Source organism: Cylas formicarius, unplaced genomic scaffold (assembly GCF_029955315.1).
Source record: "Cylas formicarius isolate icCylForm1 unplaced genomic scaffold, icCylForm1.1 PGA_scaffold_8__14_contigs__length_24414737, whole genome shotgun sequence".
NCBI lineage: Eukaryota > Metazoa > Arthropoda > Insecta > Coleoptera > Brentidae > Cylas > Cylas formicarius.
Window position 1 is genome coordinate 16,557,748 of NW_026844361.1, and position 24,140 is coordinate 16,581,887.

The 24,140-nt window shown below is 36.6% G+C and overlaps 4 protein-coding genes across 13 annotated transcripts in view; 2 read left to right on the forward strand and 2 right to left on the reverse strand.

Moving 5' to 3' along the window:
- Positions 1–40: 40 nt before the first annotated feature.
- On the forward strand, positions 41–10,881 carry LOC132705958 (egalitarian protein homolog). Its single transcript, XM_060676951.1, has 8 exons — positions 41–715; positions 2,176–3,245; positions 3,890–4,141; positions 4,204–4,421; positions 4,805–4,967; positions 5,021–5,163; positions 5,218–5,489; positions 7,976–10,881. Exons 1-8 carry the CDS (start codon positions 448–450, stop codon positions 8,239–8,241), a joined length of 2,652 nt encoding a protein of 883 aa, XP_060532934.1. The 5' UTR covers positions 41–447; the 3' UTR covers positions 8,242–10,881.
- A 136-nt stretch (positions 10,882–11,017) lies between these two features.
- Positions 11,018–13,329, reverse strand: LOC132705962 (protein GUCD1). Of its 2 annotated transcripts, XM_060676956.1 has the most exons (5): positions 13,108–13,329; positions 12,734–12,809; positions 12,321–12,607; positions 11,972–12,263; positions 11,018–11,919 (listed from the first exon to the last, which is right to left on the reverse strand). In XM_060676956.1, the coding sequence occupies exons 2-5, from the start codon at positions 12,756–12,758 to the stop codon at positions 11,834–11,836; spliced, it is 690 nt and encodes a 229-aa protein (XP_060532939.1). In that variant the 5' UTR covers positions 12,759–12,809; positions 13,108–13,329; the 3' UTR covers positions 11,018–11,833. The 2 variants fall into 2 exon arrangements, with proteins under 2 accessions (XP_060532939.1, XP_060532938.1); XM_060676955.1 differs by lacking the exon at positions 12,734–12,809.
- A 350-nt stretch (positions 13,330–13,679) lies between these two features.
- Positions 13,680–15,703, forward strand: LOC132705960 (transport and Golgi organization protein 2 homolog). Of its 5 annotated transcripts, none has more exons than XR_009619535.1 (5): positions 13,680–13,965; positions 14,670–14,931; positions 14,991–15,209; positions 15,262–15,564; positions 15,623–15,703. XR_009619535.1 is itself a non-coding variant. In XM_060676954.1 (4 exons), exons 1-4 carry the CDS (start codon positions 13,827–13,829, stop codon positions 15,482–15,484), a joined length of 843 nt encoding a protein of 280 aa, XP_060532937.1. In that variant the 5' UTR covers positions 13,680–13,826; the 3' UTR covers positions 15,485–15,616. The 5 variants fall into 5 exon arrangements, 1 of the variants encoding a protein (XP_060532937.1); XR_009619536.1 differs by lacking the exon at positions 13,680–13,965 and adding an exon at positions 13,989–14,259; XR_009619537.1 differs by lacking the exon at positions 13,680–13,965 and adding an exon at positions 14,117–14,380 and having other exon boundaries at positions 15,623–15,701.
- Positions 15,704–16,133: 430 nt separating this feature from the next.
- LOC132705957 (uncharacterized) overlaps positions 16,134–24,140 on the reverse strand; it is a 50,002-nt gene continuing 41,995 nt past the window's right edge. For 3 of the 5 annotated variants that reach the window (XM_060676945.1, XM_060676949.1, XM_060676950.1), the window contains 2 exons: positions 22,141–22,436; positions 16,134–19,352 (listed from right to left, as the gene is read on the reverse strand). In XM_060676945.1, coding sequence (XP_060532928.1) covers positions 19,300–19,352; positions 22,141–22,436 — 349 coding nt within the window. In that variant the 3' untranslated portion in view covers positions 16,134–19,299. The remainder of the gene's footprint in view (positions 19,353–22,140; positions 22,437–24,140) is intronic. The other 2 variants (XM_060676948.1, XM_060676946.1) reach the window with 2 other exon arrangements.

Below are 24,140 nucleotides of genomic sequence, written 5' to 3' on the forward strand. Positions count from 1 at the left end.
TCAAATAAACGACGTCGTGGTGGATGTGGCAACGCGGTCTCGTGTCTGCCAGCGGAATTCAAGATGGCGCCAGCCATTTTGACGTTTTCAGTGGCCTCTTAGTTTTTAAGCTTATTTTTAAATATTTTTGTTTGTTTTGTTGCAACAACATGTTCGCAAGTTTCTAAATTACGTGCGCGTCGTTCCCCTTCGACTTGAACGCGCTGGCACCAACGGAACCGAAATCTCCGATTCAAGAACAAAAATCGCAACTGGTAAAAGTAACCCAAACAATCTGTATTTTTTTTTTCGCGGCCCACTATAATAGCGACAGCTTTGTGATTTATCTACAAAGCTGCGTGAAATTTCATTAAATGAAACAAACAAGTAATATTGATATTGAAATAGCGACAATTGGCTTAACCTAACTTTAGCCTTGAGAAAAAGTCTTGAAGTCGACGATAAACCATGGAGGCTATGCAATACGAGCTGGCAAGAAACATGACCCTATTGTTTTTCTTCGAGAGGCTGCTTGATAAAGGAGAGCCTCGGACTTTGCACGATCTAAGCTGCCAATTTGGCTCGAAAGGCTTTACGAAGGAAATGAGGCAAATAGCTGGCGGGAGCCAGAGTGGCCTAAAAAAGTTTCTCACACAGTACCCATCATTATTTGCCATGGAAGGAGAATATGTTACGATAAATACCTTCAAAAACGGCAGTCACGTTAGTAGTGCGGGTGAGTGAATTAGTGTTTCTAGTTAAACTATTTGCGCCTCATTTTTACCTGTTAATTACCTAGTGGTGCAAGCAATCGGTAATTGAATTGAAACAATACCATGAGAATTACACCGTTGCATGTATATGATTTTTATCAATTTTAATTCAGAAAAATAGCACAGCAGTGAAAGTTTTAATTGTTCGTTAGGGTTAATGTGTGGTTTGCCAAACCAAAATAGTTCCCGGTCATTTTGTTATTTAAACGCCAACAATTTTCAAATTAACCACCACATCTTTAAAAAAAGACTTATTCAGTTATCAAAAACTTTAAAATATCAATACAGTTAGTTCACCTGTTACAAGCATATAGCTATTACAAAATACAGTGGGCCTACTAAGGTAAAAATTGATGCGCCTCAGAGGGCTGTAATTCGTACCATTTTTTTTCTAAACAGCCATATCCACATACCTTGTTTGAAGATTTAATAGGAGAAAATATCGTATAAAAGAGCGGATCTAAACTTACTGACGATCTGTGGGTTAGTTGCAAGATCATTGGTTAAAAAGAAGATTTTAAATCTCGCGCATGCGTATGTCGAATAGACATCCTCACCATTTTTTCATAGTTGCTTCAAAAATTCCTGTATTGTCAGCATAGGCAGGGCCTGTATAACTAGTAGTTTTATGATTAAAAGATTATTTTCCTGCCAAAAGTTAATAAATATTTGCTATTCCTACCGATCGCACGCGCTTCTCGTAATTGTAAAAAGTGGTAAGTGGCAGTGTGCTTGCAAATCGTAAGTAAATTTTAATATAATTTAAGTTAATAAAGGCAGTATAATATAAAAGGGCGGGAGACATTATGAAATTATATATTTATACAATATAAAATAACAAATTGCTTTATTTTCGTTTTTATTTGCCTATAAAAAATAAATATGTTATTAAATTAAAAACTTTCGAAACAAAAGCAGCACTTCAAGAAGAAAATTTTCTGTTCTGATATCTTTAAAATTATAATGGAACAGTTATTTTGCCTATGCTGATAACAATGAAACTTATGAAGCAACATTTTTGAGAAGGTCTTTTTTTCCATCTCTACGAAAATATCAGCACCAATATATTACCTGAAAGCTATATGCGAAAACCAGCACATTAGCCCTACTTTAGAATTGTAAAAGTGTTTTCATTAGCCAATAATAGCGTCGTTGAATGAGATAATCAAGAATGCTGTCGCTCCATAAAAATTGAAATTTGCATTGCAAATTTTTACCCATCTGTTTTCTTTGATGGGTTATGTTGTTTACATTTTGGTATTTTGCTTTGCAAACAGTCGTCGAAATTTGAACTTCATTTTGCATATTTCTTCTGTTCTTTGTTACAAAGGTAAAAAAAAATATACCATCTGCTGTCAGTTTATCATTTATTTAAATAACAAAACACGATTTTCAATTTTTCTATTGCTACCACTTTTCATAGGCGGGAAAGACTATGATACTCAAGCGGTGGAATATTTTTCGGAGAAACTGCTGCAATACGGCGAAGGCACCGAAGTACCAATCCGCAGTCTCTTGGGACACCGTTCGCAGGCCTCTCCGGAAGTTCGCCACGTTTCGGGACAACACTTCCATGAATTCAGGGAATTTCTATTCAAGCACCCCGATACGTTCCTCGTAGACGACGAAAAAGAGACCGTCGTCTTGGCGAATTACGACGACGTTCGCTCCCACTGTCCTCCCGAGCTTCACTTCCATCCCGACGTCCAAATCGATCCGCAGGACACTCAAACCCTCCTGGATTTCTTGGCGCAGTGCATCGAAGTCAAGGGTCCGATTTTGTTCGAACAACTTTTCCAAATTGTTAGCTGCAATCTTCCCGAGGCCATTTGGTCCAACCTTTTCAACACCCCCACCCAACTGTCGAGTTTTTTGCGATTGTTTTCCGACAGCTTCCACATACAGTCGAATTTGGTGACGCTTCTGCAGACCCCGAAAATTAACCAGAAACATATCAAAGCCCAACTGGATCTCATCAAAGAGAATAAAATCAAAGAAAAGCAGCGCGATGGAGAGGAAGAAGTAAACAATAAAATTAACGAATTGGAGAGAAACGGGGCTCCCAAAGCACCGGCAGTCGAAAAACCTGAAAAGGCTGTTGCGGTGGTACAGAAGTCGATAAGCGACAGATTGAAACAACCCAAACTGCAGCAGCAAGGGAAAGCCACCAGTCCCGAACCACCTGTAGCCCAAAACGCCGACAAAAAGGGGTTGTCTTTTAAGTTGGGGCCTCGTCCGGGAAAGACCTCGCCAGAATCTGAAGAGCAGACCGTCCCGCCCCAGGTGGATTCAAATAAACCGCCTCTCGTTAAACCGACGAAGTATAATCAGTCTCTCAAGCAAAGGATTAACAATCTCGTTATAAAAACCCTTCAGGAGAATACGGGCAAGGAGAGGCAGACCTTGCTGAACCATCAGGCCCACAATGATTCTTGGACGATCCGACTGTTCCAAAACACGCGGGTCATATGCAGCAGTCGCGAGTGTCAGATGGTAAAGCCTCCAAATCCGTTAATGGCGAACTACCGGTTTTTTTTTCACCTCGGAAGAGTTTTGGCTGTGATGGAGGCAAATGGGGGTGACGTCGTAACTTAGTTCTTAACATTAAATAAGCATGTTTGATTAGACAGGTGCTTATTTTTTCTCATAGAAGCTTTGGTGGATCTAAAAGTCTCCCGCAGTTTAAGTTTCAAGAGTTCCTCTAACTAATAGTAGCTCTGTTAGTCTTATTTAGACAATCTATGTATTGTAAAGGTTATTTTTCCCGCCAAAATAGATGATGTGGTTTTGACCGGCTCGAGGATTTCGTAGGAAGTACAGGTGATTAATAATTAGGAATAACCAAAATTATTATAACAGGAAAAACCTGTATCGTCTACAGCAAACACAATCAGAGATCATATTATTGGTAAACATCCGCTTGTGCAGCGTTGCCAAATTTAATAGACAAATATCTCGATTATGCTTGTTAGTAAAACCCATTTTAGTTTTTGTAGGGGTCATTTTATTGGACGTTACCAACATTTACTCTCTCTCAACATTTAACAAACATTGACACTTGATACTATTTACCGGTAGTTCATCTTACGTCGGGCAAGAGTTGATAGGGTGGGTTTGTGTTAGGGTTGCGTTTTTAGGTGATCGACGAAATAATGACGAGAAAACCGAGCAAACCGGTGAAACCGCAGGACGACGATTGGCCGTTTACGCAGGAAAAAATCGTAGTCGGTTTCGACTGTGAGGGTATCAATATAGGAACCAAAGGGCAGATCACCCTGATGCAGATAGCGACCATGGCCGGATTCGCGTACGTTTTCGATCTTATCTCGTGCCCCGAAATGATCGATAGCGGCCTGAAAAGGATTTTAGAATCTCCCAACGTCGTCAAGGTAATTTGCCCGCCCCTCGAGCGACGGACAAAGCCGTAGTGACCACCGTGTCCTCATTCCAGATCATGCACGACTGCAGAAACGATTCGGTCAACCTCTTTAGGCAATTTAATATATCTTTGAGGTGTATTTTCGATACTCAGGCAGCCCACGCGGTTCTCACGTATCAGGATACCGACAAGCCCGTGTACAAAGCGAAGAGCGTCGCGTTAAACGCCCTCTGCGAGGTTTACGGGGCCCTGGCGAATCCTATGAAGGACCAGTTGAAAAATATATACAGGTAGCATCGTTTAAAAATCCACCTGGCGAGGCTACGGGTTGACGCGAGAGAATTCCGCAACCAAAAAAATACCTCCGCTCGATCGTTGGTCTCATTGGTTCCTTTTAAATAATAATAATAATAATCTTTATTGCCTAATAAATTAACATTGATTTAAAAAACAGATTCATCCTGAGAAGGATAAACTGTAACTGTAATAAGTGTTCAACTATATTCAACGTCAATATCATTACAGAAGTCATTCAATAATTTCATCAAGTGATAGAGAGGACCCTTAAAGTATGTTCGCTTTTTAAAATCTCTAGAATTTCTCACTATAGATAGTCCTTATAGTCTTACCCAAACCCGTGAAATCCATTTTCAATGTTTTGCGTTTTCCCCAGGAGGGACCAAAAATATTGGTCAAAACGACCTTTGACTCGGGACATGGTTATGTACGCGTCCGCCGACGTGCTTAGCTTGGTCAGCGAGAAAATTTACTACCCAATGGTCAACTCCATAAAGGAGGAAAACAGGGGTTTGATGGTCGAGCTGTGCGACGAGCAGGTAAGAAAAATTCTCCTCCACTTAGTCGATCGATACTGACGAGCGGCTTTTAGATTTTTTTGCACATCAATCCAGACGACGTAAAGCTGAAGAAACGACAACGAAAGACTGAGACGGAAGTGAAAGAGCTGCGGACCAAGCTGGCCCAAGCTTCCAAGAGTGTAGTTTTAAGTAACCGAGAAGTTAGACTGCTGAGGTAGAGGAAGGTAAGTTTGACATGTGCAAGTGTCTTATTCTACGCGGTTTGCAGGTACATCGAGCTCACGGAAGAGGAAAAAGAAAAGCTGAAATCGTCGGCCAAGGTGGCGAAAAAGCTGGAAAAACTCGAGAGCCTCGGACAGGAACGGGACGACGCGAGTTCGGACGACGAGGCGGAAAACGACGCCGACTATCCGAGCTTGGACAGCGACGTGACGTCGCCAAGAAATTCGGAACCCACCAGTCTAACGGAGTCCATGCAATTGGTCGATTCCATTCTCAATGACAATAAAATCGATAGGTTGGACAAAATCGATAAACTGGGTAAGTGTTTTTCTCGAGGCTATACCAATATTTTAAAGTACCGCATCTATTGCATCAAAAATTACTGAGTGAAAATAGAATTACTGCGTATCTTTTTAAATTCTTTTTAAACTTCTAACTTTTGCTATGATCTTTATCTTAAATTGTGTTATGTATTTAAGGCGAAATTAAGCAGTGGCATAGAAAAATAGAAATAGGAAATAGGAATTAGGGTTACTTTCACTATATTCTTTCTCCCGCAGTCAAAAATGTCGTTGAGAGAAAATTTAAGGTCAATTTCAACCAACTTGTATATAAATGTTTGTCCTTATTAAATCCTTCAAATTTAATTCAATGAAAGCTGTTTGGCACATTGTCCATTTTGATTGTGAAAACACTATAAGTAACATTTTTTATGAATAATTCAAACTACTTCACTATAACGAAAGGAAACTTATTCGACAACAGTGTTTCGCACTGTCTTTGATGATGGATGTGATGGAACGCTAAAGTGGAACTTATTAGAGAGAAGACCAGATGTAAGTTGTTTTAATTCTGAGGGCTGAGATATTTTTACGGCTCTATGAACAAGAGATGTGATAACCAATGGTTTATGTGACAATGCATTAAGGTATCGGTCAGTGTGCGTAGGTTTTCTGTAAACATACTGACCGAATGTTAGATCTGATTTTCTATTGATAAGAATATCTAAAAATGAAAGGTTATTGTTAGTGTCTAATTCATTGGTAAAACGAATGGGTATATAAAGTTAAAAAAATGGCTAAAAAAATCTCATAGGGATTCCTGAACATGAGGCCAAATAACAAAAGTATCATAAAAAAAATTACTTTATATAATAATATATAAATTTATTATATGAAAAATAATATATGGGAAACAAATTACACCAAATAATTTTTTTAAATTATTATATTAAATAGAAAATTAACATTGCATTTTTTTTTTGTTTTTGAACGCAAATCTTAAGTTTGAGGCTGAAAAATTTTAAAACTTGGGTGGCGTTTCCATAATTTTGGTTCTAGAAGGTGTCGATGGCTTTCTTCAGATTCAAAGTCTTGGATTCTAATAGGATCTAATGTAGTGGTTTTTAATCGTTGAAATAATGAATGAAATTAAGTACGATACTATCACTTTTCCCTGTAAAGGGTTTTAATATAAAATCTTGATATTTTGCTAGGGAATACGTTGTACAACCAATGGTGCTGACAATATCTTGATTTTTTTCCTGATAGTCAGTTTTGTTCATTTCCTTTATATGCTATTAGAATTACAATGTCAGGACTAGATTTTAGAGATTTTAGAGCAATGCATTCAGGCTTTGGAATATTAAGGCCCCCACAGACGTCGTTCTTTTCTAATAGATATTCGTAGTACCACAAGTGTGGTTTATAGATGTCTTCAGTACCGTAACCAGATTTCTTAGATTGAATGACTTTTTTCAATTCCTTACGGAAACAGCCACATAAAGAGTCATTGTAAAAACTACAGCAATATATTTTTATTCAACAATACAATTTTAAAATCACTACTCAAAACTAACCCTAATTATTGCTGTGTAAAATAAGGGAGCCGACACTGATAAAAACTGTCCTTCTTAACTGTTTTCCCACCACACACTGACAGACTTGAACGAACGCGTTTAAAACGGACGGTTAAAATCAAGCAGTGGCAGATATTTTTGAACGTCAGCAAAAAAGACAGTTTTTGGCCACACACTGACCAACTTATCCGCACCGTTTTAACCGTGCGGGTAAAATTGCTAAAAAAAAAACGTCTGCGGGGGCCTTTAGATTTAGGAGGTTTTGATTTTTTAAGACTTTTTGCGGTTTTTTAGGATGGATTCGACATTTGAAATGATTTGATCTTTTGAAATAATAAGTGATAGATACATGAAACCTTTTACAAAAACTGATTTTTCCGTCTCAGAAAGTTAGTGCGATGATACATTTACAACAGTGCAGATGGTTTCGCTAGGGGGTAAAAAATAAACGAAGATTTTCAACTTGGTCATGAATCATGTTTGAAAGAGTATCGAACTCGAAGACAGAAGCAATTTCAAGATGTAGAGACAGAAACAAACAAAATTTTATAGCACGTGATGTTTTCACACGATTTTAAGAAAATTAAGGATAACGTTTATAGTCTCTACAACATAACAAAGAAGTCAGTGTACACAGTAATCTTACCAATTTCAATCGATGATCTTCAAACTTTATGCTTTTGTGCTTGATGTCCTCTTCAGTGTCGGAGAAACAATTGCTTATTAACTAGAAAATTTTCCAAGGCACTAACAGCTTTTAGAGCTTCTAGTTTGTTGAAAATTGACCCGAACTACTTTCATCCCCTCCACAGTTTATAACGATTTCATTTTATCAGCTACACGCATTTAAATCCTTCACTTTCGCTTTTTGTCTCCCTCGGATATTGAGATGTTATTGGTTATGTGCGCGTGAGGGTATGACATGGTGACTTCTTCTTTTGTTTAGAGTCAATCCTGGCTTCCGCGACCTCGTTACCGACTGACGGCATGGTGGAAGGGGTTAAATGTACCTGCAACTGTCACGCGAGCAAGATTAACGGCTTGAAGATGGACGGGCGCGTGGTGTCCCCGACGCCTGGCAGGTTCGCTTCGCGGGTAAGTCTAAATGACCCGGGCATCGTCAAGGAGAACCACCGCAACATCTGCACGCAGACATTGAGCACCGGCGACGTCGTGGTGACGAAAATATTCTTTAACGAGACGACTGAGTAATACAGGTTTAAAGACGTAGTTTTTTTTTAGGGAATACACAGGAGTATTTTTACGCGACGCCCACACATAATTTTTACTACGGAAATGTACACACCACTGCTCAAAATTAATTTTGTAAAATGGGCGGGACCGCGTTATATAGGTTAGGACGGGACTATAGTCAAAACCAGTCTTATCGTGCTGATTAACGACAAACTTTCACGTTTGTTTTTCTTTTGTTGTGTTAATTGTACCCACCAGATAAAATTCGCCAGATTAAGTGGAAAATCGACAACGAATGTCTAGGAAATAGTAGCGAAAGCACTGGGAATCAGTACATAAAAAAAAACAATGTACCATTGAAGAATACAAATTTTAAAAGAACATATCAAAAATGGAATTTTGGAATGTAATTTATGATCTAAAGAAACGTAGTGTTGTGGGTATTGGACTCATTATCAAGATTGACTTTTGCATATAAAAATGACGTACCAGCTGGGAACTTAATAATAGGTAGGTTATGTTAAAAGTTCGTTAGAAAAGAATTAGGTTTCCATTTTTATTAATTCTTGCACATACTACATATTGGAAACGAAATCTTAAATGCTATAACAAGAGATTTATTTTGTTTAAAAAAAAACGTTATTTTAAAATACATATAAACACAAATATGTTAAAACAAAAATAAAATCAAAAACTATTTTGTAAAAAAGTCCGATATTCGATAATGTTTATATATATTTATAAATATTTCATATGATTTATATTTAATGTTTCCCATAATTCGGTCATTTTACCTGTTGCGAATAAAGTGCTATTATTATTATTTCCAGAGATGCGCTGTATCACTTCTTTCAAAAAATCATTTTACATTTTTGATCCCTGTTACGGCGACATCACAAGTTGGAGATGTTTCTTCCCGCACTTCTTGGTTGTCTTCATCTTGATCACCTTTTAGTTGTTCGGTTTTACCAAGCTGCTGTAAGCGTATTTGGTTGTCTCAATATCATTATCGATATCAACAAAAGCGTCTACCGGGGCGAGATTGAATTTTTCGAAGTTAAAATTATTTTTGGTTAACCAAACATTTGAGGGTAAGTTGTCTTCATCTTCCTCGGATTGTTTGATAAGCCACTGGTTGAGAGGTTTTGCACTTTGTCTCAGAAGTACGTAATAACAGAGTACGTTATAAAAACTGTATTTCTACTGAATGCTTCATAAGAATGACTTTTTACATGGTGCGTTATAACCGTTGGTTCGTAATAAGCGTGTACATTGTACGCGAGTTTTACTGTATATACGTGCTCTAGATGCAATATTGCGTAAACAATTTAATGCAATAGAAATTAACATGGCCTGAGGCAAAATCTTATTACCAAAAGCATGTAGGCGGTGGTCTTAAGTTCGAGATGTTTTCAATTATCCGTGGAACATAGAGAAAAATTAATAAGGGACTGACTGCATCTAGAACAAACACTGGATGCCAAAATACCACCGATGATCATTGTTCCGAGGACTTAACATTAAACAGGCTATAACATTAAGCAGTTTTTTTCGTTTGCACCTTTTTGGTATTCTTAGTATTATATTATAATTTTTTTATACATGATTTCCTGTACAGTCTTTAAATTGACTCCCACCATTTCCGCTACTGCTTCCTGGAGACAGACTGGCAAATTTTCTTTTTGTTTTCATTTCTTGAAGTAATTATCCTTTAATAATTTTAAATAGTTGCTAAAATAAATTGAATAATAAGATATTTAATTTATTATTGATATAAATATATGTTATATATATATATATATATATATATATATATATATATATATATATATATATATATATATATATATATATATATATATATATATATATATATATATATATGTATATATATATGTATATATATTGAATATAGTAGTCGGTTCTTAATAATTTTTTAACACCTATTGTTATACAATTTAGTTCCTGTTATGGAAATTTGGACCTGCATTATAAGACTGAATTTGACTATATATTACGTTTACTTGATGGACAGAGTAGAATTTTAAAAAATTACTGCCACGAGATTTAACAGTTCTTCCAAACTCCAGTAGACCGGTAGTAGGCACAGTTCTATTATTAAATACCACAGACTAAACAGACCTAGACTTCCACTCAAACGCTAAAAGTTTACTTCCAAATTTTTGGGCGGGTTTCATTTAATGCGTTTGAACTACAGCTAGTAAAGTGAACGTGGGAATAGCGAGTATTAAAGAATATTTTCTTTAACACCTTCCATAAGCAGTGTCGGTCTAGGTAAGTTAATACTCTGGACTTCAGGGAAACATATAGACGGAATATTAAATTTCTAATGCTCAATTACATTCTGTCCTAACCGTAATCGTGTAAGGGCCTTATTCGGACTAGTATTAACTTTTTTATTGTACATATTAGTGAAATTTACCTACCTAACCTCTCTTGTGATAGCTTAGCGATTTTTTTTTATTCGGGTGGCATAATTTTGAAGGCGGAAAGAGACTAGTAAGTAAATTAATATTTTGGGGTTCGAGAACCGCTTCCGGTGCCTTCCAAAGTGCCTCACATCAACTTTGAGTACTTATTAACCCCGGGTTATTGATAGGTTAAAAGATACTAAAGCAATATAACAAATTTTATTATTACCCTATTACTATCGTTAGTTGACTAATTTTACCCAAACCTTTAACGCAATTGTTATTTTATTGTGTAAGTTTTTTTCAGTCGGTCCGTGTTTTTTTTTATAAATGTATATTTTGCTACCACTAAATAATGGGGGCACAGGTCTTCCTGAGTTCTTCACGGATACAGTTTTTTTTTAGCAAACTCCGTTTGCCGCCATATTTTATAATGATCCAATTGGTGATAAAGCTTCATGTAATAATTGTGCTAATATTAGTTTTAATGTGAATTTATTTATTGCGTTTGTTGTCTCCGCACCTTAGGAGCCTCTAAGGCCCGGAAGACACTGACAAAATCGTTTTAATCGATAACTTGGGCAATATTCGTATATTGTTAAATATACATTTTGTTTGCTGGGTCGTGGTTATATAATTGTTTGTAATTGACTATCTGGAGATATCTTTAAAGAAAATAATAACAATAATATAACTCACTGATTTTTTTTTCGAAAGTTCCCTGGAATGGTAAAATCCAAAACGCTTCCTAGCCGAGGCATACGCAAAAGTAATATATTCTTTATAAAAAATTGTGCACGGTCTAAAACCTAAAATGCAACCATCATATTCCAAATTATATTAATTCTAGGCGTAAACATTAATTGTCAATGTTAAATTCGAGAGAATGTTATGATACAGCTCATTGTTATGTAATATTTATGTAGGGCACACTATAGATATATTAGCAATCACGACCTAAGAAAATCAGGTTGACCCCGAGGTAAGACACTTGTGACTCAGCGCAAGTCACAGACCAGAAACTAATTTTTTGTGGCAGCTCTCAAGGATTATGTGATTAAATGGTTAGAAACGGAAAGGACTTATTATTTTCAGGGTAAGCCGGTCAGTATTTTCAAATAAAAAAACTAACTTTAATAACTTTAAGTATACAAATTATCTAAGTGCTTTATAAAATGTCATTTATACACGAAAATTATATCTTCATCCGTGCCGTAACTTTTGCGCGCTTGTTCCAAGTTCCTAATTGACATTGAGCAGACATCTGCAAAAAGGAGTCGTGGACTACAAATCCCGAAAAGAAATGGAGTACTTACGGTCTCCGAAAGAGGGATTCCTATAGAATACCTTTCCCGTGGTGACGTCGTAACCGCAGATAACGACGTAGTGGCCCTGATAAGGAGCGGGCCACGGCAAGCACTTCCTGAGTTCATTTGAGATTTTATTGAGTTTGCAAATATCACAGTATAAAAGTTTCGCATTGGTCAAAACTATGACCGGGCCATTAATTAAATGTTCCAATATGTGAAGAATCGACACCGACGAGTTTCTCACTGCGATATCGTTGTCTTTTGCTTGTTGGAATTTTGTATTGACCCTAGCTTCATCCTACAAACGATGACGCGCTCAAATCGCTTCAACCATATCGTATATTGTAGGGGCAACCTTCGTTAAAATATGGTGGTAGAAGCTGTTGCCTCGGTACCCCTCATGTACACCTATGGTTATTGTGTAAAATACGTGTCCAACTTGATAGCGCTTTAATAAATAGCACAAATCAATGGTCCACGTACTTCTATTAAAGCCTTCACTTTTGCATATGTAAGAAAAGTTTTTGATTAAATGCGCCCTGTGTTTCCGGGGCAAAACCATGAGAACGCACGAGATGCCGCAGTCCCAGTTGGACTTTTGCTTGTAGTGGCACAACTGTATGTGGATTTTTTCCGGACTGTCTGCAATTCGAAAGTGTCCAGTGTAACTAAAGCATCGCACAAATCGGCAACAGTGTAAATTTCGGGTACAATATTAAAACATTTGAAAATTGAACTAGGATAACTTATGCTGCTGCTACTACTTACCGGCGCCTAAGGCAATAGATCTCATGTTTTTTAAACAATATTCACGTTATTTAGCACGCAGGTTGAATGGGTATTGCTAAAAAGATGCGTCATAGTTTTTATTCCCGCAATCGGAGATAATATCAAACAAGGATAGGCGCTATACTATATAAATGTGAGCGAGATAATCTACTAAAAATACTGATATCTACAATATGAGTGGCATAAGTTCATTTTTTGATAACCCACATTTCCAATCAATGACACAATTCATTGTCCTGCATTGTTATGGCCCGATAAGTATTGTAATATCTGGCCTTTCGCGTGGCGTTAACAGACATCGAAAAAATGTTTTTATCACATTTGTTTTATAAATAAATAGGTCAATAACTCACCATTAAATTTATGTTGATCTGAATCGTCAACAAAGTATTCATTTCTAGGCACATTCATATCCGAAGCACAGACGATTGTTATGTATACGTAAATGAAAATTAAATAATATTCGAATACCCGGAGAGGTTAACCGTGAAACATCTTGCAACAAGGTTAAATTATTATATTTATCGCTTTGCAATCGACAATTCAAAAACCAAAGAGCGGGCATCGATTGACCTCGCCGATTAAGCACGGCTTTTGTCATGTGACCATTTTTTAAACGGCCACAACCACGTTGTCAGGTTGTTTATTAAAGGCGAGTACTTTTGGCTAAATTAGGGAACAGTAGATCGGAATGTTGCTTTACTGGTAATTCTATACCGATATCAGAAAATACAAAACTTGCAAATTTCGTCTTATTGGTTCCAACAGTTTGGTAAACTGCGATTAGATTTGCGGACAACAAAAAAGGAAAGTTGACAACTCCGCACTTTTACACCTGTAACAAAATAATGGAACGTAGGAATATAAACCTGTTCTATATTCCATGATCACCAACGGAAAAGTTAAGAACCGATTGATTAAAAAATCAGTTCATGCTTTCACCGCATGTGTAGAGTGTGTCGTTATAGAAAAGGCAAATACAAATTTATTACTTCTTGGCTTTAAGGGAGAAATGTAATAAACCCCTTCGTAAAAAGTCATTGATTAAACGAATAAGGACAATTATAAGAAAATGTGTATATTGTTCCTCCATGTAAATACAAGTCCCGAATCCAACGAATACCGATTAGTTGTGGCTACCAATAGGGATGAATATTACAAAAGACCTGCCAAATCAGCATATCACTGCCCACAAACTGACGTCATTAGCGGTAAGTTTTTTTAGTTCTTTTTAGTAGTTCTAATGACCCAAAAACAGCTGATGACTGATTATTAGCGTTCAAAGTACTAAATCGGGGTTTTAGAAGGCTAAATTCAATAGTTACATGTTATTTGTTGCGCGAAGGTGCCGAGTGCTTATTTTAAAATGTGTATTTTGTTCCTACATATAAACAGTGTACCAGAGGATCGTGAATTTAGGCTTGTGGTGGCAGAAAATAGGGATGAATTTGTTTCAAGACCTGCTACGTGTGCGTTTTTGTGTCCCAAAACAAGGATCATTTGTGGTAATCGAACTTTTCATCGTATGCGGGTAAATTATCACGTACAATGCAAATAATGGCTTATCAATATTTACACGATACATAATTACATCCATTGTTCGCGACAAAGATTGTGTTTTTCAAAGTAAGTTTTTAGTACCAAAGTGGAAACGGAATTTTGTTTTACCGGCAGTATGTGTCAATGCTACTTTCAAAAGAGGAGTCCATACACAAATATTTTATTGTTTAGAGAAGTCGGTCATTAATTGTCTGAAAATTGACATCCAACATAACAAACCAAACCCTGTTGTTAGAAATTAGGAATGAAAATAAAATTAGGTTTTAATGCTTGCTGGAATCACTGTTAAGCAGTTGTTTGGCGCTTTTATTGATAATGTTATCCTTTGATAATTTTTAAAAAAATCTTTATCAAGGGCGGGATATGGAACCCGGTAGGGAGGGTGGTACCTGGCTAGGTTTCGGTTCCAAACCAGTTCAAGAAAATGGAAAACCCCCGAAACATTGTTTTGCTTGTCTGACAAACATTTCCGGTACAAAAATTGACCATGCAATGGGCAGAGGGGAACTAGTCATAAACTACTTGGAGTCAGAGCTGGACTTTCCACAATATATTGAGGATTTAGACAAACAATCTAAGGTTTTTAATGGCTACAATTTGATCGGAGTTGAATTGAGGTTAGAATAAAACCGTTAGATCCAAACAGGCAAAATGACCTCGTCTTTTCCTTTTACAGCAAAGACGGTTCCGCTAAAACATTTCACAACAGTAATTTTCCCAGAATAGATTCCGTGTATACGGGAACTCATACTTTGGCATTTGGAAACACTTCAATTAGTTCGCCTTTGATTAAGGTTTTGAAAGGCAAAGATAAATTCGAGGATATCTTGGATAAAAAGTTAGACCAGTCTACCCTACAAGAAGAACTGCTGCAGTTGCTCAAAGATGAAACAAAGTTAGAGCGTCAATAAATTATGATTAAACAGTATTTAAGTGTTTTTTTGTAGGTACTTCCCCGATAGGCAGTTAATAAAACGAGACCCGACCATCGCTGAACATCTGTCACAGATATATGTCAAATTCCCAGAAGCCGGTTATGGAACGCGAACCCACACGATTATTTTAATCGACAGAGATTGGAATTTGGAGTTTCTAGAGCATACAATGGAAGAACCGATCAACGTGGAAAATCCAAAGTGGAAAGTTACAAGTATTAAGTCTCGATTATAGCGTCAGAAACTAAAGAGGGAGACTTGTCTCGATAGAGTGATGTGATATTATTTCAATTTATTGAGGTTGATTAGTGGAAGGTGCATTTTTAAAACTATGTGATCTATATAATTGAGGAAAATATAATTTATGTTCTAGATCAGTCAACCTCATTTCCATAAACAAAAAGGTTGGAACCAGTCCAAATTCATATTTTAAAAGAGAGGAAAAATATAATTATACATTTATAATAATGCTTTGGTTTACATTTTTTTCACTTATTTATTTATAATTATCATCGTGTATTTCTGATTATGGTAATATTTGTTTGATAAAATATAGACCAACCATTGCACTCTCAAATAGCAATTGCCATCAAAAATCTGCAGAAAGAAGTGGCAAGTATGGAAATTTTGGCTCAATCGTAATGCGTTTATTTTCTGAAATCGCCCAAAACTATTTATCTTTATATTGACAAATTTCTGAAGTACTAAATATTAATTGTAAAAAAACTGGATGGTGTGGGGTTGCTTGTAAATACTACTATTCTCACTTAAGACGCAAATAGCCTTTAAGTATGAACAGAGCACTTGCAACAACAATCCTACTATTAAATAAAAAAATATGGCACCTGGGAATGCACTCCCATTTATTAAATAAGGCTGTGGAATAAATTATTAATTTATTTTATTTTTTTTAAAGCAAATAACATGGAAAACTGATTCAATTAAAAAAAAAGAGTTGCGATATACAATAAACTGACTCGTTTGATCAATAGAAATTGATTGAATCAATAGAAATTGAATACACAAGAAAAATAAGGCTTAATTTCAAGAAAACGAACTGAAAACTATAATCCGTACAATATAAAATTTTACAATTACACAAAAGGAACTGCGTCGATTTTACAAAATATATAGACTTTGTGAAAAATATAAATAACCAAAAAACGTGGTAAACAAAAACATAACAATTATTTTACAAATTTGGGTTTAATCAATAATTCCTTTATCTCTCTCTCTCTCTCGCTCACTGCGACAATGTTCTGATACCGAACCCGCGCGAACGAGCCGGTCCACGATCCGGATAATAGTAATTCGTACACTTTTAACAATATTATTATGCTGGAAAACAAAACGTCTTGTATAAAAACCTAGCGAATTCAACTACTCGAATCTAGAATCTCAAAAAATAACTTGCTGTCGTATTTAAAAAACTAAAAAATTTAGCTTTATATTTTGTCCTATTACAACTATTTTATACATTTATCTTTCCCTTTTTTACATTACGTGTTTCTATTTTAGTTAGGTTAGGTGGTAGAGACGAAGGATAAACAAATTTGATTCGCAGACGTTCAAATTTCCCCACACAAACGATTTTTTTTCTTTTGCAACGCTACGGGTATCGATTTAAACTTGCATTACGCGAAAATAACGACAATAGAATAATATTTTCAACATACTTATGCGCTTCGCTTCGTATTGGGTGGTAGTTCAAATGTACCGCGGTGTGACTGGCCGTCAAACTTGCAGGTGGGCATTTGAGCTACTACACCAACAGATTTTCGAAAGTCCATCTTGTAACCTATCATAACGAAACAAACATTTTAAAACTTATACTCAACAAACCTATATCCGAATCGGTTGGCGCCAAACCTCTATTTACGTCAAACGTGACGTGCAGTCCCGCAGTACTTTCCGAAAAAGTATTCTCTAGCGGGCTTGGTTTTGAGTTTCGACAGACTAGTTTGCGATTCGATAATTGCGGTATGTCGTTTACTGGTACGGCAAAATACACAAAGAAAAAACGCAATTACCTCAACTGGCAACACTGGGTGCATATCTGAGCGAAATTAAAATTAAAGTTCGATTTTCACGGTGCTAAGTTGCACAACCTTGATCCGTTCTCATATGCAACCCGATTGTATCAAATTAGAACTTGTTCTAATTTCAGGACGCAGCATGTTTGGTGACGTTTCGCCGCACTTTAAATTCGGCGAGAAAATTAATTTTTAAGAATTATGCAAGCGTAAGTAAGATAAAGGTTGGGTCACTTTTCGGATATGGACATTTAATAACCTGTGAAGTTATTGTTTAGAGTTTGGGCACTCTGGCCTTGTTTTTATTTGTGGAAAATCCCGGCAACAAGTTGCATCGACTTGTTGCACCGTGAAAATCTGCCGCGACAGGCTAAAATTAAATAAATTGTGACGGGTCTTTCGTTTTCTGCTTAGGGTATTTTTCTTTTACCCACGATTGCCGGAAGTTACCGAATATCTCGTGATTCATCGACACAGTTTGGCATCGATAGGTACACTTACGTTATAAAATTTTGAACTTTTTCATTGATGCGGTTACCAGGGACGTGCGCAAAATGCCAACTAGAGCCGATTACCGAGAAGAAAAAAAAACAGGTAAACGCGTAAACATTAAACGGGCTCGCATCTTCCCTGTACACCCGTCAACAATTTCTCTTCGGGAAAAAAAGTATATATTTACATTCAAACGGCAATACCCTGTGCACATTTATTTTCGCAACGATTCCTATTTGGAACAGACGACAAAAAAAACCACTTGACCCACCATCTTGACGATATGGTGACTCCCCACCAAAGTCGTTTTACCTTATAGGACGCTTAATATCTACGAGAAACAAAGGAAAATGGAGCTACGTTTGATGAATCCCAACTGCGAGGCGCACCAAACGATAAAAAACTAAAGTCGCGGTGAGGGGGGAGGCGGGCGCGTGCCTCGCCCCCTCAATGAATTTGCACTGTCACTGGGTCTCGCTGTTCGCAGTTCTAATCTTGTTTATTGTGGCACGACAGTCGACGATACTTTTTAAATCAAGACGAAAGTTCATATAATCACCGTAGGTCGCGAAAAATGCTTAATTTTCTGGATTTGGTCGTTAATTTTTTAGCTGGCAAAAAGTAAAACGCCAGGGTTTGAACAATGCAATACAGAGAAAACAAACGGTTCCAGATTTTCTTTTGGATACATTTCTTGTCAATTTTTTGCAAACCTTGTTTTTATTAAAATTCGATACTGCGTTAGAAAGACACAAACCGATATGAAAATAAAGCGCCCCTTTGACAATTTTTCATGCGACACACACACGGTTGTTCAGATGTACGAGTTTAACTTGCAATTGCCCAAAATAACAGGCAACTGCGCTTTTAAATATAGGGAAAAAAACGCTTGTTACCTTCCATATACCAGTCTTAAGCATATTAGAACATTTTTCATATTTCCTGTCTACAATACGACATGCAATAATAATTGAGTTTATTATCCTTGCCCAATTTGAATTTGGTGTTTTTATAATCGGTATAAAAATTTTCAAAGGGAGTGCCGACCTACGTTTTACATAAAGTACCGTGGACCGTTAAAGATTGTACAATACAAAATTACGTCCACACATTTAGATAAAGTTTTCCGCTACGTTTCTCTCTTTCCGGTTTCGCTAGAAAAATAAATAAGTCGGCCCCGAAACGTCCGGTCGGTTCGGGGCCCCGAACGTTACCTATCCGATTGTCTCCGACGATCCGACACTAAGGGTGGCACCCCTTCCCCAACGACACTCATCCCCACCGGTTCAAACCCTTACTGCGAAGTTTATTGTTCATATCTTTCATTGCTGTCTTCTGTCCGCACCAAGTTCCACGTTTTAAGTCTTATGTTCTTTCTCTGTATGTGTGTATGTTAGTTTATTCTGACTAGTATACCTTTAACAAAAATATAATGAAACTTGGAACGTGTCCGATCTTGTTTAGCACTGTGTTACGCACTTACACCCCCACGCAGCACTTTTGCACTATATCACACGGTTGCTTTTTATAAGTCGTCCGAGTAGAATTGTACGTTCTGGTCTAATATGGATTCCCAAGCTGCGAAAAAAGAAGACATTGAAAAATAAACAGGTTTGAGGTGGTAGACAATCAATTCTGTAGAAATACTAAGAAATTGTCGAACTTCCACTTCTTGATAACGGATAGAAAAATAGAGGCAATGGAAGTTCGATAGTCTCTTAGCGTTTATATAATTTAATGGCGATGCAAAGACACTTCGGCAAGCTGCGGAAGACTTCTTCGAGATTCCTCTTGCGTCGGGTATTGACTCTGTCTTTGAGGTTGCTTGAGGCAGTCGTCTGAAGAAGCCATGCATGTTTGGCGAAACATCGGCGAGACAGAGTCAATATCCGATTCTTTATGGTGACGATTTTCTCTGTGAGAAATTAATACATACGAGGTGTGTTCAAAAAGTAATGTGGCCTTTGTAATTGGGCGGGCCACGTACACGTTGGTACACATGTCCCTAACATATGTTCATCACAGTTTCAGCCAGTTTGCACGTTTACCAGCATTTTCATAACTTACCGGACTGAAATCCTACACATAAGTACTTAAAAACACACTCTCTTGGATTGATAGTAGGTTTTTCTTCCATTATTTAAACAGATTCCAGACAAAATGGCCTTTTCCGACTCATATCGTACCTAAAACCGCATCAACACTGCAGATATCAGCGTAAACTATCATTTTTTGATCCAAACAGTTACATATTCATGTCAATATCTTTCAAATACTAGTCAAAATCGGCGTCTTCGGGCATTAAGAGTAACGCAAACCTTTATAAACCATTAGATATCGACGTAAAACCCCTTTTCTGAGTCAAATAGTTGCCAATTTCGATAAGATCCCCGTCAGAATCTGCTTTTTCGCCTCTTATTGCACCGAAACCTAGCTTAGAAATGCAGATGTGTAATGAAAATCCCTCCTTCTGGGACAAATAATTGGTTTTCGCCCTTGATTTATAGCCAAAACAGGCATTTTCATAACTTACCGGACTGAAATCTACATCAAAACTACAGATGACTGCTTAAAAATCCACTTTCTTGGATTGATAGTAGGTTTTTCTTCCTTATTTCAAACAGATTCCAGTAAAAATCGCCTTTTCCGAAACCTACAGTACCTAAAATCGCGTCAAAACTGCAGATATCAGCTTAACTATCATTTTTTGATCCAAACAGTTACATAATCATGTCAATATCTTTCAAATACTAGTCAAAATCGGCGTCTTCGGGCACTAATAGTAACGCAAACCTTTATAAACCATTAGATATCGACGTAAAACCCCCTTTCTGAGTCAAATATTTGCCAATTTCGATAAGATCCCTGTCAGAATCTGTTTTTTCGCCTCTTATTGCACCGAAATCTAACTTAGAAATGCGTATATATAATGAAAACCCCATATGGGACAAATAATTAGTTTTCGCTGTTGATTTCGAGCAGTTTACGATTTTGTGCTGTCAAAAAAGATGGAACCAAGAATTTGCATGAAATTTGGAAAACACTTGAAATGTAGACAACGGCATATGCTAAGACTTTTTCCTGTTCCCAAAACTCAAGAAACCCACGAAAGGAAGGAGTTTTGGCACGATTGAGGTGTGGAAAAAACGTTGGCACGAGTGTATTACGTCTGGGGGGAAGGAGATTACGTTGAAGGGGATAACATTAATTTTAATAAATAAATTTCGATAAAACTTAAAAGTCGCCTTACTTTTTGAACACACCTCGTCGTACATAACACAACCATATCAAAAAAGTATCGTTTAACTTATACATTTGAATTCATTGGACGTTTCCTAATTTTAATAATTTTTGTTTCAATTATATTTCTCACTTTACTCTCATATTTTCACTACGTCACTGCTTCCGCTCATAATAGGTTTGTTCTCACAGCTAAAGGCAAATAATCATGAAGATACCTATTTTGAACGGGGTTTTAGATAGTGACCGCTATAAGCGACAAGCACTCGGAGCCTTACCACTAGTTTGCAAAGCGCTCATAAACTTCATAAACAAATCTCCAAGATACACTCAATAAATTTTGTGATAAGATTTTCAAGGTATCACCAGGACCCAAAATGTACGAGAAACTTAAATGTGTGGCAATGTAAATACCTAGGCAATCAGATTTATGTAATTTGAATTGTGTAAAATTTTTGATTTTATTTTTCGTTTTTGTTTTGTGGTTTGTCGATTTCTGTGAGCTTTGTGATTGAACTTATAATGGAAACTTCTCGCGAACGGACAAATCTACGTCTTATGAAGTCCACGATTTGACTGGATTCGTAGAAACTAAAAGGAAAAACGAAAGGCGTGTGAGAAAAAATTCATTACTTTTTTTACCGACTATATAAATATTATTTCGTTATTACTTAAATGTTTGTCAAAGACAACTGTGTTGAGATTTTTGAAAATTCATTATTCATCTCTCAGCGAAATACCGTCAAGAAAGTATCAAGACATATTGCGTTTAATTTAAAAAGAAAAAAATACATAGTAATGATACATCTTTAGGTATATATATCATGTTTTATCTAATAGATGGCAGCACCATACTTTTTCGAATTTGAACACCGAAATTTGGTTGTTTGCAGTCGGTCATTTTGCAAATTCAGGAGTGTTTTGGTGGTAAAGACTAATTAAACAATTATCCAAAATTGTGGTCCGGAATAACCAACTATGATCATCCCGATTTCAACTTTTCGAGCAACCCTAAATGTTCACGTTGCCTGTCTGTTCAACGCATTTTACGAATTAATCGTCTGCTGCCTTTCCTTTGTATTTGATCTAATCTTGTTTGATAGCGGCGCAACACTCGCAAACTTACTAGAACTTATAAAGTTGACGATTTTCTCCAAACTCTGGGGTGTCAGAGACGTCTGCTCGGGCGGCGCCATATATCTCGCGGTGAAATCCTCTCCGACACTGCCTCTGCCTCCCCCTCCTCGATCGTCGCAGTCTTCCTCCACGCCGGTGTCCTCCTGCAGCAGCTGCTCGTTGATGTCGAACCCAAACTCGAGGCCGGGCACCTCTTTCGCGGTCCCGCTCAGGATTATGACGGGAGGGGGAGACGCGCAGAGGGGCGGAGGCTCCGGCGACATGTACACCGTTTCATCGGCGACACTGCTCCAAAAATAAATAAATAATGTAGCAAAGTACCATATATAATTTACAATAGAAAGCGCAAACTTTATAAAATAATATATAAAGTTAAATAAGTAATAAATAAAATAAATAATAAAAATAAACGATAAGGAATTAGTATATTATGCAACAAGTGCGGTAAACGGCATTTGACTCACGAGTTTATTGGCGCAGCGGAACAAGTGTTTAATAAACGAGTTACTTAAAAAGTTTACCGAACTTGTTGCATACTATACTTTTTCTACGACCGTTAGTTATTGGGTACATTTTCGCAAAACAACACAAATACATTCACTGACATGGCCGTCAGAATTGACAAACGTCAAAATTCAAAGCGTGGAAAATATCTCCGAAAACATCTGATTGCTCCCAAATCCGTGCGGTAAAATCGCGGAAATGTCCGAAGTGGCTCGGATCCGTGGGAAACGAAACTGACGTGGTAAAATGACGCACTAGATCGGTGGGTAATTAGGTATTTTACACACGGGAGAAGAAAAATACTTTTTACCGAATAAGATGTTACGGACACGAAAAAGAAGACGAGATATATCGAAATAGCTCGCAATGCTTATTTTTACATTTTATGTAATGGAAAAAAAAACAATTCGTATTAGAATGTCTATTAGTACAAATTCGAGAAATAGATTCTTTATTCCTCATATCATTAAAATGAAAAAAATTGGGGCTATATTTTTCTTTAATGATAAATAGCAAATTTTAGTTAAGATCTTTACCTACTGTTGATTTGAAGTTTAACATCCAAAACACAGTATTGAAACTAACTACTTTCTAATTAAGTTTTGGTTAATTCCAATTTCAAAAAGTAAATTTAATTATACCAAATGCGTTGTTGTGTATAAATAGTGTTGACGGGAATTCCCATAGAATATGATAACCATAAAAAATAAAACATAATTGCTTATAGAAATGGTACTTCAATTTTTATATTTTATATTTTTTATTAATAAAACCGATTTCAATACTAATTATTTGTTATTCTTTGAGGTTTATTACTGAAGCAATCTTTGTGTTGTGGATTCCTGCATTCTGAAACATCAATAACTACATTACAATTGCAATGGGCCAAATTAATTTCTACAAAAATTAAAAACGTTATACTTAAATCTTTAACACAATAAAATTGATTCCAACTGAACTACTAAATGAACTTTACACAAGAAACGTTCCACCTGTTAAAAAAGTGCAAGATGTGGTAAAACCATATAGCTACCAGAGATATAAGAGGCATATGCCGATAGGATAGGAAGTTCAAAGCAAGCCCTCATTCCTTCATCGCAAATCTAGTAATTGGAGTAAGTTGGACCTTTCAAATATACAATTATAAAAAGTACCAATGGATAATTTGTTTAAAAAACTGAAGCCATTGTATAATATAACAAAATTAAGTTTGCCATAATAAGTAAATAGGACATCCAAAATTGCCAACTGTGTATCACAGAGAATTTAATTCAAAGGGTGTCCAAATTAAATTTGGTAATGATAATTAATGAGTAATGCAAGCACAAGTCACCGAATCCTTCAATGTTACGCTTTCTCGACCATTTTCCACGGACTAGAGTTAGAGACATGGACAGAGGCAACTATAAAAAAAAAACATGTCCGAGCTAATGCGAAACGAAACACAAATAACATCTCCTTAAAGATATTCTTCGGGGAAAAATC